This window comes from Drosophila guanche, unplaced genomic scaffold (assembly GCF_900245975.1).
Source record: "Drosophila guanche unplaced genomic scaffold, DGUA_6, whole genome shotgun sequence".
Lineage (NCBI taxonomy): Eukaryota > Metazoa > Arthropoda > Insecta > Diptera > Drosophilidae > Drosophila > Drosophila guanche.
Window position 1 is genome coordinate 3,644,182 of NW_022995751.1, and position 16,712 is coordinate 3,660,893.

At 44.9% G+C, this 16,712-nt stretch overlaps 5 protein-coding genes across 22 annotated transcripts in view; 2 read left to right on the plus strand and 3 right to left on the minus strand.

Moving 5' to 3' along the window:
• Window positions 1-9,126, minus strand: part of LOC117587507 — a 52,711-nt gene extending 43,585 nt beyond the window's left edge. For all 17 annotated transcript variants that reach the window (XM_034278298.1, XM_034278284.1, XM_034278293.1 and 14 more), the window contains exon 1: window positions 8,875-9,126. The gene's annotated coding sequence lies outside the window, so the exon portion shown is untranslated. The remainder of the gene's footprint in view (window positions 1-8,874) is intronic.
• Window positions 1,115-16,689, minus strand: LOC117587511 (UDP-glucose 6-dehydrogenase). 2 transcript variants are annotated; one of them, XM_034278305.1, is made up of 4 exons: window positions 16,414-16,689; window positions 14,388-14,526; window positions 13,171-14,319; window positions 1,115-1,134 (listed from the first exon to the last, which is right to left on the minus strand). In XM_034278305.1, the coding sequence occupies exons 1-3, from the start codon at window positions 16,561-16,563 to the stop codon at window positions 13,178-13,180; spliced, it is 1,431 nt and encodes a 476-aa protein (XP_034134196.1). In that variant the 5' UTR covers window positions 16,564-16,689; the 3' UTR covers window positions 1,115-1,134; window positions 13,171-13,177. The 2 variants fall into 2 exon arrangements, with proteins under 2 accessions (XP_034134196.1, XP_034134195.1); XM_034278304.1 differs by lacking the exon at window positions 1,115-1,134 and having other exon boundaries at window positions 12,857-14,319.
• On the plus strand, window positions 9,480-10,495 carry LOC117587515. Its single transcript, XM_034278313.1, has 3 exons — window positions 9,480-9,557; window positions 9,627-9,888; window positions 9,945-10,495. Exons 2-3 carry the CDS (start codon window positions 9,717-9,719, stop codon window positions 10,457-10,459), a joined length of 687 nt encoding a protein of 228 aa, XP_034134204.1. The 5' UTR covers window positions 9,480-9,557; window positions 9,627-9,716; the 3' UTR covers window positions 10,460-10,495.
• Window positions 10,444-11,610, minus strand: LOC117587514 (ubiquinol-cytochrome-c reductase complex assembly factor 1). Its single transcript, XM_034278312.1, has 4 exons — window positions 11,457-11,610; window positions 11,148-11,333; window positions 10,836-11,087; window positions 10,444-10,777 (listed from the first exon to the last, which is right to left on the minus strand). Exons 1-4 carry the CDS (start codon window positions 11,511-11,513, stop codon window positions 10,496-10,498), a joined length of 777 nt encoding a protein of 258 aa, XP_034134203.1. The 5' UTR covers window positions 11,514-11,610; the 3' UTR covers window positions 10,444-10,495.
• Window positions 11,674-12,906, plus strand: LOC117587513 (SURF1-like protein). Its single transcript, XM_034278310.1, has 4 exons — window positions 11,674-11,924; window positions 11,983-12,104; window positions 12,161-12,355; window positions 12,412-12,906. The coding sequence occupies exons 1-4, from the start codon at window positions 11,733-11,735 to the stop codon at window positions 12,794-12,796; spliced, it is 894 nt and encodes a 297-aa protein (XP_034134201.1). The 5' UTR covers window positions 11,674-11,732; the 3' UTR covers window positions 12,797-12,906.
• Window positions 16,690-16,712: the final 23 nt, after the last annotated feature.

Sequence of the window (16,712 nt, forward strand, 5' to 3'; positions counted from 1 at the left end):
GCGCGGATCCCTCCGCAGCAACAACAAAAAAGTGTTGAAACATAATTCTGTGCGGGTTAAATGAAACAATAAAAAACCGCAATAAAAGTATAAACAAGTGTTTTGATTGCTATATTTAAGCTTTCGGGCTAGAGAAAAAACAACAGAAAAAAAGCTGACAAATAAATAAATATAAAAAAGAAATTAAAATGTCATAAAAGAAAACAAAACGAAAATATGCATGAAAAATAATGAAAAATGTGGAGGCATGACCGAAAGTCTTGACACTGTGATGATACCCATTATCCCCTGCTCCGCCCGTTCTTTTGCCACGGTCCGGGTCCGGTCCGGTCCGATCCGTTCCGTTACGTTCCTGTTCCACCTCGACCTCCGTGACGTTTGTGACAAATGACGACAAATGCGTGGCAGACATTTGGTCGCCACGAAGAGGGGGGGAGAGCACACAGGAGCCCTGGCCTTTCATCGAATGAAAGCGAAATGAGGGAAAGAAGAAACAAAGATTCCACACCCCAATTCTTCACTCTCTATAACCCACTACTCCCGCCATCATCACTCTTCACACAAGTGAGAGCGTGACAAAAGAAAACTAAATAAATAATTTAAAAAACAAACAACAAACCCCGTTAAAGCGTGGCAGTACGGTATGGAATTTAACGCCTGAAACGAGAAAAAAAAACACCCGCACTCACATTTTTTTCAGGTGATTCTCTTCATTTTCCTAAGTTTTTCTTAGTTAATTTAACTTTTTGTCAGCTTTAGACCTTCTTCTCTTCGCTAAGATATGTGACAAATGCCACATTTTGTAATTTCCTATAACGATCGTGTAATGAACGTGTTTGACAGATGGCAAAATGGTAGAAGATAATATGAGATTTCCCACTTGTCTTCAATGCGGAACACGATTTGATTTTGCTAATGGAGGTGGCAGGTGCTCTCTAGAGTGTATTCTTATCAAAGGTAACACTAAGATAGGGAAGGTCTAAAACGAACAGAAAAAGGTAACAATTTAAACGTTTTCCCGTATGACAATCCGTTTGGCATTCCCTCCATTTCATTGGCTTACAAAGTACTCTGCATATTTACATAAGGATTCCCTCCACAAATCGGTAATCGTTTTCCCCTCCAACAGTTCGTTCAAACATCTCCATTTACACAAGACTGTAAACCATTTTAGCCTCCCAATCCACACACTCAGCACCAGCAACGAATAGGAACCCCAGCTAAAGCTCAGACTAAGTGGAGTCTATCCCCCCATATCCCATATCAAAGTTCAACGTTTGTTTGACTTTGAACTTCTAGGGCTTTTTACCTTTTGGAATATTTCATAATATCCCAGAGTGTCGGGGGAAAGCGAGGGAAGTTTTCTTTTCCTTTTTTCCTGACACTTGCATACATTTGCTTGCCTTCAGCGTTTTTGCCATATTTTCCTTCTGTCTTTTTCTTCGGAAAACCCAATCCAACAAATCCGCTTAGAGGCGGAGTCGAGTCATCTCCCACACGGTCTCTGCCCACTGCCACTTGCACTCCCATCCCGCTGCCTTTCGACACTCAAAAGTCAAGTGCAGTCGAAACATTTAAGAAAAACGCTGCCCCAGCGTTCCCTTGTTCGAAATTGCACTGGCAATTGCAGCATTTTCCTCACTTATGCAATTCTCGTGATAGTCACGATGTCTAGAACTGAACTTGGATCAACAGTTGGAACTTGGATTCTCCCTCTGATCGCTCCTCGCCACTCCTCTGAGCTCTGTCTTATCAGCCGCCGATTCACACCAATTATAAATCAATTTATGCATTATACGAGCAGTAATCACTGTCTCAGTGTCTTTCCCTCTAGGCAGACTTGTGATTTGATTTCAATTGCCTTATCAAAGTTCTAATTCGATTCATCTTTTTTATTCCTTTCATCAATTAGTTTTCACATCATAATTTCCTGAGCATTTCTATTGTTTAAATGGAGATCAAAATTCCCTATATTCTGTTTCCAAAAATGTCATTTATTTATGCATATTTGTTTGCGATTGTCATCCGCTTTTGTTTATTTGTTCGATTTTAATTGGATCCTGAGCTTCAGGCAAACAAACAGAACAAACATTTGAGTTGACAGACGACATTCAGCGTTGATTGAATAGTCAGTCGTCTGGCCAAATAATATACTATATAGAATACAATACATCATATATTCCATTGTACATAAGAGTGTGTTGTGGTGCATTATAAAAGGTTCATTTTCGGATGTGGAGCACTCGAAAAACTGCTGCAAATGCGGGGGGCAGGCACACAACACACCCACACACACACTCACCGAAGTTCAAGGAACTTTTAAACGAATCGTTCGTGATTTCAATGTACAGTGTGCGTGGGTGGGGGGATGTATGATGAAATTCAAGCATAAATTAAATGATATGTTTGTGCCTTTTATAAAATAATATGATCTTGGTGCTACTGAAGGGAACTTTTCTACATCTAAAGCAGAAAAAGCGTTGAGTTGATAGTTATGCAAGTTTCCAACAAGAACTTATCCCAAAGCCCCCAACAATTTCCATTTTCCAATTTCTAAATTTAATCTAATCTTTCATCTGGCTCTCCAGCTGGCAATCCCTTGAGGTAATAATTCATTTTATATGAGTAAATCCTTCTCTGACAGTTTCAAATGTTCCAATTTCCATTCCGCCCAGCAGCATGATGCGATAATGAGCTTCTGCACATCTGGTTGAAACTTTCAGTTCCCCCCAGCACATTTCCCCCTGCTATTGGGGGGATTCCTGCTGCCACATTTCTAGTCCTCGAAATCTGTCTGCTGCTGCTGCTGGTTCTCCTGTAGGCTTCAGGCAAATTATTGATTTATGGCCACGCGTCGCCTGTCATTCCTCAAGATACGAGGCAGACGAGTACAAGAGGCAGCAGTTGCATTCAATTTGAAGTTGCAACTAGAGGAAGGTGAGGCAGGGGAGACAGAAGGCGTGAATATGAAAAGAAAGAAGGATAAGGATAAGGAAAAGAGAAGACAAAAGACCGAACCGCGAATAAGAGTAGAAAGAATCAAAAGTTGAGTCAACTTTAAGTAGGAGACTTCCACTTCCACACCTCGTGAGTGGTCGCTCTCTCTCTCTCTCTCTCTCTCACTCACTCTCTGTCTCAGTTCTCACTTCCCTCTTTGCACTTCCCCAATCTCCAACTTGCCTGCTGCATTCTCAGGGTTCTTCTTCTTGGGATTTGCCCTTGCCATCGTCGTCGCTTACTGTACTTTTCCGTGAAGCTGCAAATGCAACGGAAGGAAGCCACAAGGAGTAGCAACCCTTAGAAATGCAATCCCGCCAACAGCTTAAAGCCAAAAAGATGCATAACAAAAGAGAGAGAGAGAGAGCGAGTGGGAGAGAGAGGCAATGAAAGAGTAAGCAAGAGAGAGGAAGGATAAAAACAAGTGCAAAAAAAACACCGGTAAATGCAAGGAAAAAGGAAATCGAATGAAGCAACCAGAAAAAAGCCAAAACAGAGAGAAAACAAGTATGAGCGGAATAGTGCCCACAACTGTAAAAACTTTGCTCGCATGTACTACCCACACCCTCTTTTGTCACCTCTCTTTTTGCACTCTTTTCCTCTACGTTTATCTAATAAATTGTCAAACACTTTTTCCTGGTATACTTCTTTTTTTTTTTTGATAAAAAAAATCACAAAAAACTGCGTGGAAAAATTCAATAAAACAAAAGTTTCATCCACCCGATATTTCCGTCCTCAAATCAACCCAACCCCACCACACACACACACATCAAGGGACTTCCGCATACCCCTACCTACCCCTCACACATGAGCGAACACTCCTCCCTGCGTGTCTTCTCAAGGGGGACAATCCCCTCCCAAACAAAAGCCAATAAGTGGAGTTCGACAATTCAACGTTTTCAAAGCTCAAAAATTGACAGGGGAATTATGTTTATTTTTAATCTGGCTAATACACACATCTGGGGGGGGACAGGCTAATTTTGACCCCAAAAAATGGGGTCAACTGGCACAGCGAGGGTTGGGCCCACAGACAGAAACCAGTGTCAGGCAGGAGGACAAGGGACTGTCCCTAAATTAGCTTAATTAATCAGCCATAAAGTTATAAACAGAAAGACAGACGGCAGCCACCACGTTGCGTGATAGAAACAGAGGATGGAAGAGGTTCTGTTTAGAGACGCTTAAAGGGGGACGCACGGGTGAGTCTGCTGTCGAAGAGACCTTCTATGAGAACAAACCTTGAAGGTGACGATGGATGGTGCAATTTACATTGTTAAGTCTACGAGTGCAACTGGCGGACAAGTCATGCAACTGCCATTCTTTTGCCACATTCTGTTATTGCCTCATTTCGTGGTGCAAATGCTGCATTTGGAAGGTGGCTTTGGATTACACAATTATAACAGCAGCACCAGCAGCTCATTGTCTCCCAGAGAGAGAGAGGGGGCTAAGAGCTCTCTCTACGAGATGTGGCTTAAACAAATGTATGTTAATGCCGAAGCGACACATAATGCCTGCTGCAGGCGCATATCGATCGCAGGCGGAAAGGCTGAGTGGCTAAGAGAGCACGTGGAGTATGGGGAGAAGGAATGTGCCTCGGAGGAGTGGTGCCCTCAAGTGGTGCAGTGCCCCGCCCACCCCAACACACAAGTGGCAGCCAGCAGCCGGCTGCTGCATGGTGCATGCTCTGTGGTTTATGTTATGTGATTTGAAAGCTCCCTTGCAGCATGTTTTACTTCAATGTTTTACTCCGTTTCTTGCTTTTGTTTTGCGCCCGTGGGCTACGAAAAAAAAAAAACAAAAAACATTTCAAGTTGTACAACCCAGGGAGTTTTTCTAGTGCACAAAAGTGGCCCCAAAAGTGGTTGCCCGACGACCATGGGGCAACATAACGAGACGAGACAGAGAGTGGTAGCTGGGGGAGGTATTGCAGCTGTGGGTTCATGTATCATTAACTTTTATGCATTACTACACTCCTCTGTCATTTCTTTGGAAATAATTCTTGTTGGATCAGAAGGAACAGAATACATTTGTTAACATTTAGTTGCAAGAATCTATCATGCATCACTTAAAGATATTTCTGCTGACTAATATATACGAAACTTCCTACTAATTCCACTTTAAAATCTAAAAATAGCATCCCTAATCATTCCACAAGTAATTGAAGTCAAAGATTTGATTAATTTCATTCACAGTTTCAAGTCTTTCCTGCCATTTTCTTGCTGCTAAAATTAACTGCAATCAGGAGAGGTTCAGTGAACTCATGCGCAAAGATCAAATTAAAACTAAACCACAAATGTTCCCATTAAAGTCTCGCTAATATCGCTTTTCTTTAGACAATAAAAAAAAACTAAAAGCCTGAAATGGCCTTAGGCTATGAATTTGGGGTGAATCGTGATCATTGATCACCCGAAAGACCACGAAAGCCACGCACAATTTCGAGATTCCTTATATGGAGAATCTCCACAACAGAAGCAGCAGCAGCACCAGCAGAAAAGAGATAACAGATGAATAAATAAGAGCGACATTTTGCGCACATGTGTAAGTGGGGAGGGGAGACCCAAGACCCAAACGGCAACGTTATTATAGCCTATTGCCATTACGATGGTTTCCAGTTTATGGGTTTCCATTGAAAAGCCAAGCGAAAATTCCAGTCCGGCTAAATCCCAAGATCAGAGGCGTGCAACCCCAGAGAGAGAGAGAGAGAGAGAGACCGAAAGAGCGAGGCAAGTCGTGTGCTAAACTTGCGCCAAATCAAGTGACGTAACAGTGGATAATGAAGAGAGAGAGAGGGTGGGGAGAGGGTAGGTAGATATCCGATCATTGCCTAAACTTGATTTCAACAGCTGCGCGTGGGCCACCGAAAACGGAGACAAAACAATTTAGAATGCCATAAAAAATGCACTGCCAACTATTGGATACCCATTGATGCTAAAGAATGTAAACTGATGTGAATGAAAATCATTTTTTTAAATAAGAATAAATAATCGTATTGCTTTTTCTTGATGGTCAATCGCATCCCACTGGAATGCAAGTGAATTCTTCTATCATAAATTCATAGATTCCACTACTTGTTACATCCTTCCCCTAAACAACATCTCATGCATGGTAATCCCGAACAGGGTACAACACAAAAACAAGAGCTTTGGCGAGAGATCTGCAATCTCGATTTCGTTTGAAATAGAGGACCGGAGCAGAGACCTGAGCCAAGCCGAGCGGATCTGTGACCTAAACAACTATTTACGAATTGCGAACATTTGTTGTTAGCTGTCGCCGCCTGCATTGCAAAAGCTTTTCCATAAACAATGCGAAAAATGTGAAACAATAAATTCAAGGCGCAGCGCTTAAAAATTGGCATAAAAGCTATTAGCATATAAAGCTGAGTTTTGGTTCGAAAATTAACGCATTTAAATGTTCAATCTGTCAACCGAATAGGATTCGATTTTATGTGTTTTCATTAATTAAGAATAATTTGCTGAATAATTTGTGAGTGTGTGTGTGTGCACATTTGACTAATTAATGTTATGTAAATGAAGCGAGCGTGGGCAAAAGTTTTATGGTTGAATGAAACGTGGAACAAATTTTGAGTGGATTTTACGAGTTTTAAAGTCGGCAACAAATTGACGATTCGATGGGATTATTGTGTGCAGGCATCTTAAAATTCCAAGATTTAAGGGCATAAACTATAAATAAACAGAGGAAACGAAGTCATAAAATAAGGAAAGAGAATTACTCCCCCCTCCATATTGCAGCATTTTAAAAGTCATCATCCATATGGAAAAAAGTCATTCCGTGTGCTCCTTATGAGTTGCAAGAAATGAGTATTAAACTCTTCATGTTGCTCACGCGTTATTATCGATCTCCCCTTGAGAAAACTAATATTCTCCATTTGACTGCCAGTCGCCCCTGCTCTCTACCCCCTAATCCCCTTCATCTGGCTTCCTTTCTTGGATCAGTTGCACTTGCACTCATCCCCACTCCCTAAATCGCTCATCCTCACTCACTGACTTGTAGCGCAAATGCAACTGTTTCAGCAAGACAAAGAAGGAAGGCAGCAGCAGATTGAGAGGGAGGTGAGCACAAACAAGGAGCAGTAGCAGCAGCAGAACAAAAACAGAGTAAAGTCATTGAAAGAGGGTGGAACAAAAGGTGGAGGGGGAGTAAGGGAAGCAGCAGAGTAAACCATTGAAATAATATACCGCTTTTGTAACCAGAAATTCCGCAACTAAAAATAAACAAATGAGAAGAAGCTCAAGCGCACGCGACGCGTCCCACACACCAGAGAGAGTGAGGGGGGCACGGGTGAAATGTTATCCAAGAGAAGCAACAAAAGAAGGAGACGAAGGCAGCAATACAAGAACAGCAAAATAACAAGAACAATTGTGTTGTTGTGTGGCCTCCGCAGCAATGAAAACAGAGTTGCCAGCAATATTTTTTTTATTGAGGAAATAGCGCAAATGGAATCATATGATGCAAGGGGTGGGGAGAGATTTTTGCATATTTGCATAAATGGCGGCCATTGCAAAACAATTACGGATAAAAAGTAACGATAAATGAGAACCCAGACGGACAATAGCAACAACAACGACATCAACGATAGGCGACTTATCACAGAGAACGAACCCACTCGAACATACAGAACCTAAGACAACAGCAAAGAAAACTAAAAGTCATTTGCCTTTTGTTTTGCTTGATTTCTTTTTGCACAGTTCTGTGCTCGCCCAAGGTATAGTGGTATACGGTGCAACAAGATTATATTTGCCTTGCAGAAGAATAATATTTTGGGGTGCAGAAAACCATCTGGAGAGTGTCAAAATAAAAAAATCGGGACTACCTCACCCGAATTTCATTCACCTTGTGCCAACACGTTCTCTTTTACTGCAGTTTACCGATCAGCAACGGTTTTTTGCCATGGTATTTCCTGCTCACTTGCACCTACACACACACTCGCACACGCTCACAAGGGCCTCCAAAAGACTTGCACCGAAACCCGTTTTCGTTTTTGCGAGTTATTAAAAGCCATAAAAAGGAGCCAATGCCAGATGGAGAGCCGTTTAACTGTTAAATGTGCTTGTGGTCAGGTTTGCCAGGTGTTTCGGTCTTTTGGCCAGCTGGTGGTTAGCCTTTTTTTGGTTTAAGAAGTGAAATATTGCAAATTAGAATTTCGGTGTTTTACAGCTTTGCTTCTGCGCATTGCGGAGTACAGGGACAGACAACACGCACACTCACACATAAACATGCATATGTATATGTACATACGCCACCCCCTTGCACACCTCAGCTGCTACGGTGCACAAAAATGCCGCTACCCGAGTGCCAGGTCGGCGGCGGCGTCGTCGGCTTTTGCTTGCAATTTATTTTTATCATATTTCTGCTTAAAAATCAACAATAAGATTGGTGTGGCACCTCTCCCCCTGTCACATTCACATTAACCACTCTACACTTCTCCTCCTTCATCGTTCCTCTTCCTGCTTTTTGTTTTTGTTTGTATGTGTTTTTTTGCGTATCACTCTATGTGTTCTGTTCTTTCGACTCCGGCGCAGCTTCGTTTTAGTTCGCTCTCTCGCTCTATTATACAGCAGCCGCAAGCCACCTTTTTCTCCTCTTTTCTTTTTTTATTAAATTTCTTTGCGCAAAAGGAGTGGCGTCCAGGATTTTGCTATTCCCACTATCACACACACTCTACACACCCACAAACACACACACACTCAGACGCATATGCAAAAGATGAGAATGTAAGCGTCGGCGTCTCGCACTTTAAATGCGTTCTCCTTCATTCCTCTTATTACATATTTTTGTACATCATTTTTCCGGCACTTTTTGTATTACTCTTTGCACTTTATTTGGGGGTAGGGTGAACTATTAAAGACAAATTTCCATTACCTTGTTGCGATATTTAACTATTTTTTCGCACACTCAAATCCTTTTTCATTTAAATATCGCGCCCCGGACACTATTTAAATTAAAAACTCGACGGTACGACGCACGCGGTTTACGTTGTTTCACGATATATGCATTTACTTTTGATATACTATTTTGCTATATCAATATGGATATTTTTCGGGATATTCAACGGACTTTTCTGAATTCAGAAAAAAATTCGGCACGGCCCCGTTGTTTCGTGGTGGTTCGCGGCGTAAGTGTGACCGTAGGAGCTCTTGATCAAATATACCTGACAACCCGCAAACAGATATCAAAATATACCTTCTAATTTTATAAATATATCGTAAATATAATGAATGCTAGATCATTTTACTCGATTTTGATGTTCTATTGCATATTACTATCTTGCAAAGACTTTTAACACTGAAAAAAATATTTTATCCTATTGAAGAATCACTTATTTTTATTATAATTACTCCTAAATACCCTATCAATTATATTTTACTTTTTGTTATTTGAATTAAGCTTTCAATCTCACGACTCATTGTGCGTTTCATATATGAGCACATTGCGATGTTTCGACAGCTGTTCTTATCGGCTCACCTTGTTGTTCTAACGCACCTTGTGGGGTCATCTTTAAAACCATTTTGCTTAAACATAGTTTAAAAGATATTTCAATAGCTGTGAGTGCCTCAAAATAAGCCAATTATGTAGAAAATTGATTAATTTATCGTATGCAACTAATTTTCCAGTGCTCCAGCAACTAAAACAGCAGCAACAATCTCTCTCGGGCCGCAGGAAATGTAAACAACAAAAACTAACCTTCCTTATTGCACAAATTTATGTTTATAATGCGGACCAGCTATAAGAGAAATCGTCCATTTGACTTTAAGCTAATTGATCTCGTTGAGCCCCATCCGGTGCTCTACAGGCGCACGGGTCTCTCAACCTACGATGCCATGAAGACCAAAACGGATATTTGGACCCAAATAGCAAAGGTCATGGGCTGCGAAGGTAAATGCAAAGATTTCTCGCTTACAAACCGCATTTAAGGCAATTCCAATCCACAGTTGACTTTTGCCTGATGCGCTGGAACAATCTGCACTATCAGTTTCGCAAGGAATTCCGTCGGGCGGACACCACGGGCTCCAGCTGGCCGTACCTCGAACGGCTGCGCTTTCTGGCCAACATTCGACCGAGTGGCGCAAAGAGCAGAGTGAAGACTGCAGCGACCACACCAGCGCCAGGCGAAGCGACTGAGGCACCCACCGTGGCGTGGGAGGAGTACAACGATGGCAGCGGCATAGAGCTGGAAAATGCATTCATCATCGAGGAGATTATCGAGGAAGTGGAGGGCAGCGATGAGATTATGCACGAGGAGATCATCTACGAGGATGTAGAGGAGCCGAAGACACAGAACAGCAGCACGGAAACGGGCAGCGTTTATTTCCTCAAAATGGACGAAATCCTCGAGCAGCTGAAGGAGCCGCAGCGACAGCGAGCCGAGCGCCGGATCATGGCCTTCCTGCTCAAGTGTCAGCTGCGCGCGTTGCACAATCAGTCCGTGGATGATTTGGTTATTTAGTTTATAAGCAAAAATATAACAGAAGAAACACTTAAATTACACCTTGCACTTGTCGAGGTCCAGCCAGGCCACCTTGGGCTTTGTGATGAACTGATCGCGGGGCAGACTGTCCAGCATGACGGCCTGCTGGCGCACGTATTTAACGAGTCGCTCGATGTGCGCATAGTCGTCGCAGTTCATCTCGAAGAAGCGTCGCCACAATGCGCCGGCCAGCACGCGATCGTCGGACATGATGCCCTCGTCGTAGGCAATGAGCGCGGCTTGAAATTGCTCCGACAGCGTCTCAATCTGTTGCCTTGTGCGTGAGGGATTGTGTGCCTGCAAGGGAGAACAATAAGCAGGGTTTCAAGTAGCTTTGGAGCGTGCTGCCACTCACCCCTAACTTCTTGGCACGGGTGTTGACATCGCCCCACATGGCCTCCACGATGCAGTTGCGCAGAAAGCGTCCATCCTCGCCTGTTTCCGAGCCCTCGGCCATGGAGCGCATCAGCAGCAGCCAGACGTGCAGCTCTGTGACCAGGAACCACGAGTTGAACGTGTTGGGCAGACTGAAGTCACGAAAAAATGCCACATAATTGATCTTATCCGCCACGCTCTCGTACAGCAGATGGCTGGTGACCTTGAGACGCTGTCAGGGGAACAAAGGGAAACGTTATTATGGGTCTACAAGTGAGGCGGGTCCACCTACCGCCTTTGTGTTGGGTGTGAAGCCCACTTTGTTCAGCACTCGCTTCAGAATTCCATCGTCTGCTGGTGTCTCCGGTGTCGTCGCTGGCTTTGCTTTGTCCCCGGCACTGTCCACGACTCGCGCGGATGAGCACAGGCGACAGGGCTGCGCATACACGAGCGAAAGAGCTGCAGTCTGCTGAGCAACCTGCGTAATAACAAGAAGCGCAACTTATTACCTGTCGTGAGTTTATATAAGACTTGCATGGCAGTGCACTCAAAATATAATGTTTTGTGAATAAATAAGGCCACTACACCGGCCTTTCCTTACCAAGTGGATTCTGGATATGCCGGTGGCCAACCTTGCCACTGCCCGTGTGCACTGCATAGTTAAAATTATCTTAAATTTATTAAAACAAATTCGTTTATACAAAAATATGAATGGCACGCCGCAGCAGCCACAAGACAGCTGTTCGAATGGTGCTGCCAACTGTCTGGCAATCAGCCACCAAACAGTTGTTCGCATGGTGCTGCCAACTCGCTAGTTATAAGCTGAGTGCTGCAATTTGTTGTAAATAAATATTAATTCAAAGAATATAAGCGTAATATGCTGCGTTTAAGTACACAAATGTGCCGGCAAGGTGTCTGGGCATTGTCGCGGCTGCCCAGCAGCAGAAATGCACTACAGACGGTCACCAGAAAGATGACACAACAGCGAGCGCCGGCAGACTGGACCACAAGCATTCGCACAGAGCCCAAGGAAAAGGAAAAGATAACAGCTCTTGGCTGGTTTCTGCTGGTGGGTTGATCATTTCAGACTTTGAATAATAATACAATAGCTATTTTCTATATCCCAGCTCATACCCGCCACCACATTTGGCCTGGGCTGCTGGCAGGTGAAGCGCAAAATCTGGAAGGAGCAGCTAATAAAGGATCTGCACGAGCAGCTAAACATGGCAGCAGTAGAACTGCCCGAAAAGTATACTCCCCACACATATTCCATGTGTAAAATCATCTAAATTGCATTCTTTGCAGTCTCGCTGACTTGTCACACATGGAATATCGCCTGGTGAAGGTGCGCGGACGCTTCCTGCACGACAAGGAGATGCGCATGGGTCCGCGTTCGCTCATACGTCCCGATGGTGGGGAGACACAGGGCGGTCTCTTCTCACAGCGTGATGCTGGCAACGGTTACTTGATAGTGACACCCTTTCAGCTGTCGAACAGAGAGTAAGTGGCGACAGCTTCCATGTATCCTCAGCCTCATTTGTGGACCCTCTTTGCAGCGACATTGTCCTAATCAATCGCGGCTGGGTGTCCCGCAAGCATGTGGATCCGGAAACGCGCGCTCTGGCCCAACCCCAAACAGAAGTGGAGCTCACGGCTGTGGTGCGTCAGGGTGAGGCGCGTCCACAGTTCACGCCCGACCACAAGAGCGCCAATATGTATCTGTATCGGGACCTGCCACGCATGTGCGAGTCCAGCGGCGCTGCACACGTTTTCCTGGATGCCGTCTACGATCCGCAGGCGATGAGTGGCGGACCCATTGGCGGGCAGACACGTGTGACACTGCGCAACGATCACATGTCGTATTTGGTCACCTGGTTCAGCCTGTCCGCAGCCACCTCCTTCCTGTGGTACCGCCAGATTGTCAAGCGTTTGGCCTTCTAAGAGGGAACGAACAAAGGAGCCTTTTGTTGTTATTATTTGTATAAAATTTACATGCTCTCGTGTAAATGCTTTGCGTTTTTAATGAGCCATATACAGATAATGTGCTTATGCTTGTAGGAGTTTAATATTGCAACTGGCGAACCTCGCAGTGGGGGGCTGGCTAATAGGAATACAAATACGGTTCAAAGGAGAGTGCCTAAAGGAGCACCTACCAGCTACCCTTTTGGGCGGAATACTTGTAACTACATAAAAAACGAACAAACACAAAGGGAGTCTAGATACAAATATGGATATGGTTAGGGGTTTAAGGGATATTTACAAATTAGTCGCGTAAATACTGGAAACTTTAAGTGTAAATGCCTCCTGCCTCTTGCCTCGTGCCTACAGCTGCGGCACAATGCCCCAGGAGCGTAGCAGGCCCGACCGCTGATACTTTTTGCCAATGGTCTGCACATGGAAACCGATCTGATGCAGTCGCTCGTGATCGAGGATCTTGCGTCCGTCAAAGATGTAAGCCGGCTTCATCATCGACTGATAGATGCGCTGGAAATCCAAGTCCACAAACTCATCCCACTCCGTGCAGATGACGAGGGCGTGCGTGGCACGCACAGCGCTGTACGGATCGCTGTGGATTTGCACCGCTTTCTTCACGTTCTCGGGCGACTCCGTGACGCTGGGATGCGTTAGGTCATCGATGATCTGCTCGGGCTCCACCTTGGGGTCGTAAATGTCCAGCTTGGCGCCCTCCTCGAGCAGCGTCTGGCAGACGGTTATGGCCGCCGTTTCGCGTGTGTCGCCCGTGTTCTTCTTGAAGGCAAAGCCCAGGATGGCAATCCGCTTGTCCGACACCGTGTTGAACAGACTCTCGATGATCTTCTGCGAGAAGCGACGCTTCTGGTAGTCATTCATGTCGATCACCTGCTGCCAGTAGGCCGCCACCTCCGGCAGATTCAGATTCTCGCAAATGTAAATCAAATTCAGAATGTCCTTCTGGAAGCAGCTGCCGCCAAAGCCCACCGACGCCTGCAGGAACTTCGAGCCAATGCGCGAGTCCAGGCCCACAGCACGAGCCACCTCCGACACGTCTGCCCCGGTGGCCTCGCACACCGCCGACAGCGAGTTGATGCTGGAGATGCGCTGCGCGAGAAAGGCATTCGCCGCCAGCTTGGACAGTTCGCTGCTCCACGTGTTCGTTGTGAGAATGTTCTGCTTGGGTATCCAATGCTCGTAGATCCACGACAGCTTGGCCACCGCCTCATGGCCCTCGGTTGTCTCCTCTCCCCCGATCAGCACACGATCCGCATTCAGCAGATCATTGATGGCCGTGCCCTCCGCCAGGAACTCCGGATTGGACAGGATATCGTAATGAATGCCCGGCTTCTGGTTGGCCCTGAGTATGTGCATAATGCTCTCCGCTGCGCGCACTGGCACCGTGCTCTTCTCCACCACAATCTTGTTGGATTGCGCGATTTCAGCAATCATTCTCGCTGCACTTTCCACATACTTCAGATCCGCTGCACGTCCTGTGGGGAGCACAAAGAAGAGGAGTCTTAAATGTGGTTAGTGTTTGAGTTCTTGATGGATACTTTACCTTTGCCATTGCCGCAAGTTTTTGTGGGCGTGTTGACCGATATGAATATGAGGTCCGCCTCCTTGATGGCCGTTTCAATGTCCGTGGAGAAGAACAGATTCACATTGCGGCATTTCTTTACCACCTCATCCAGGCCAGGCTGTGGATGGACAGATGAAAAGAGAAATTTTTAGCATATGTTGTGGTTGCCCCAGTTCTCTGTTCCATGGCTTATAATCCCAGTCACGATTCCCTGCCCACTGGCTCTTTGGTGACGTTCCACATTTGGCTGTAGATAAGATTAAACAGCTTTCTATACACTCGATTTGTGTGTTTGTTGTGTGTACGTGGGAGTTACCTTATCCAATTATGTGAGTTTTACTGGGAAACCCAACACCCCTGTCATATCTTAACGTAAGTTCTCTCTGGCTTTTTACGTGCTCAAACGGCATTTTCAGCGTTTCATTTCTTTCCCCAATGAGAGATCTCACAACTTATGCAATTCGCTTTCATTCAGCAAAGCATTTGAAAACCAGATTTGTTTCCATATTGAGTTCCCGTTCCGGAATGTTCATTGAACTCGAATACAGATCGCTGCGGGCAGAAGCAGCAGTTAATTTGTATTTAGAAATTTCTCAAATTATTTTGCTCCACAGTGGCTCTGGCGCTGTGTAAGGAAATGTAGAAATTTCTCTTATCAAAAAGTCATTAGTCTCGTTGGCTCTACTGATAAGTTTTGCGCTTGCTTTTTGTTTGTCTTTTGTTTTGCTTTTTTTGCAATGTTGTGGAAAATTAGCAAAATGGGGAAACCGAGAAAGTACATGTGTTCCGGCTAAGTGGCAGAGATGCAACAATGGGCACAAACCAATTGTGCAAATGCAAAAAAAAGAATGTATACAAAAATATTCAAAGGAGGATGTCAATGTCGCTGCATTTGCCAGCATTTGAGGTGTTGATGACGTTGCAGCATTGATGATGCAATTCCACGTTAAGTGAATAGCAATACAAAAAGTAAATACAAAATTGTGTGCTCTAAACGGACCTTGACGGACCTTTACTCATTGCTTGTTATATTTTTATTTTGTTTTCCCCCTCCGCTCTTGAGATCCGTGATAACGTTGATGCACGTTGGGGTACTCGCAATTTGACAATTCCTCAACTAATTTATTTTATATTTCCACTGAAGCAGATAGCAGCAGCACCAGTTCCCCACTCTATTCGCGCTTATCTCTGGCCGCCACTCTCTGGGCAAGCCAGCGTAGGCTTTTGCTTTACTTTGGTCGAGATAAGAAGTTAAGAGCTCTTTGCGCAAATGGGGGCAGACGGAAGCCGACGGGGCGGAAATGCGACACTAAATTAGAGCGACTGACTATTTGGGACAACCCAAGGAATTTAAATGCGTTGAGCAGCTTACAGCGTTATGGCTTCAGGGGAGGGAGAAATTTACTGGCCAGCAGCAGCAAGTTTTCGTTCTGCGTAAAATCGATTCCCACGCTCGTTTGCTGCTGCAAATCATTTGGCAAATCATTTTTTTCCCTCATTTATGAATGACTAATGTGGAGAGCACACTTGCTGACCATTGACCTTGTTGTTGGGGGCCGCAAGCCAAAGCACCTGCTCGTTGGAGTGTGTGTCCAATGCTCAATGCCAGACACACGCACTGGCCAATGCCCATTCCCATGGAGAGATGATGAGCGGAGGCACACGAATTGTTTTGTATGGAATAGGAACTGGTTTTTGGGAGGGCACTTGAGCATGAGCGGTATGAGCGGTATGCGCGGTCAACGTCCGTCCGTCTCTTCTTCTCGCTGGATCTCGTGTTGCGTTCACTGATTGATGAATTGTTTGTTTAGGATTGGGCCATAGAAATTTGCTCTTCCCCTTCCCCTGCTCAGCCACAAGGCCAGACAAGGGGCGCGATGAATAAACCAACACACACACACACAAACACACACGCATGTACACAAGAATCCGCTATGTAGATACAAGAAACAGGAAGAAGAGGAGCGGGCACGGTGCACAACAAATGCACACACACAAAACTAACCTCGTAAATGGGCAATTTATCCGAATTCCACTGTGCAATGCGCTCCGAACTTTTATCCACAAGGGTTATGACAATGTCGGGACACTTGAGTGCCATTACCGCACATGTCGGACCGCCGACATAGCCAGCCCCAATACAGCAAACCTTCATTTTTGCCGTGATTTTTTTTATATTTTTGGTCCCGCGTCAAAACTTCGTCCGGTGTCGCGGGTCGGTTGCGGTATGAATTTCGGATCTCGAAGCTTTAAGCGTAGCGCGATGAAATGGAAATGAAACAATATTATTATCAAATTATTGGG

Excerpts from the sequence above, each read along its gene's own strand:
- LOC117587515 (XM_034278313.1), top strand. The coding sequence starts at position 9,717 with ATGTTTATAATGCGGACCAGCTATAAGAGAAATCGTCCATTTGACTTT. Across the intron at positions 9,889-9,944 it reads AAAGGTCATGGGCTGCGAAG|TTGACTTTTGCCTGATGCGC; the intron begins GTAAATGCAAAG and ends TCCAATCCACAG.
- LOC117587514 (XM_034278312.1), bottom strand. The coding sequence starts at position 11,513 with ATGCAGTGCACACGGGCAGTGGCAAGGTTGGCCACCGGCATATCCAGA. Across the intron at positions 11,334-11,456 it reads GCATATCCAGAATCCACTTG|GTTGCTCAGCAGACTGCAGC; the intron begins GTAAGGAAAGGC and ends GTTATTACGCAG. Across the intron at positions 11,088-11,147 it reads TCACACCCAACACAAAGGCG|CGTCTCAAGGTCACCAGCCA; the intron begins GTAGGTGGACCC and ends TTCCCCTGACAG.
- LOC117587513 (XM_034278310.1), top strand. The coding sequence starts at position 11,733 with ATGCTGCGTTTAAGTACACAAATGTGCCGGCAAGGTGTCTGGGCATTG. Across the intron at positions 12,105-12,160 it reads GCAGTAGAACTGCCCGAAAA|TCTCGCTGACTTGTCACACA; the intron begins GTATACTCCCCA and ends CATTCTTTGCAG. Across the intron at positions 12,356-12,411 it reads TTTCAGCTGTCGAACAGAGA|CGACATTGTCCTAATCAATC; the intron begins GTAAGTGGCGAC and ends CCCTCTTTGCAG.
- LOC117587511 (XM_034278305.1), bottom strand. The coding sequence starts at position 16,563 with ATGAAGGTTTGCTGTATTGGGGCTGGCTATGTCGGCGGTCCGACATGT. Across the intron at positions 14,527-16,413 it reads ATAAATTGCCCATTTACGAG|CCTGGCCTGGATGAGGTGGT; the intron begins GTTAGTTTTGTG and ends GTCCATCCACAG. Across the intron at positions 14,320-14,387 it reads AACTTGCGGCAATGGCAAAG|GACGTGCAGCGGATCTGAAG; the intron begins GTAAAGTATCCA and ends TGCTCCCCACAG.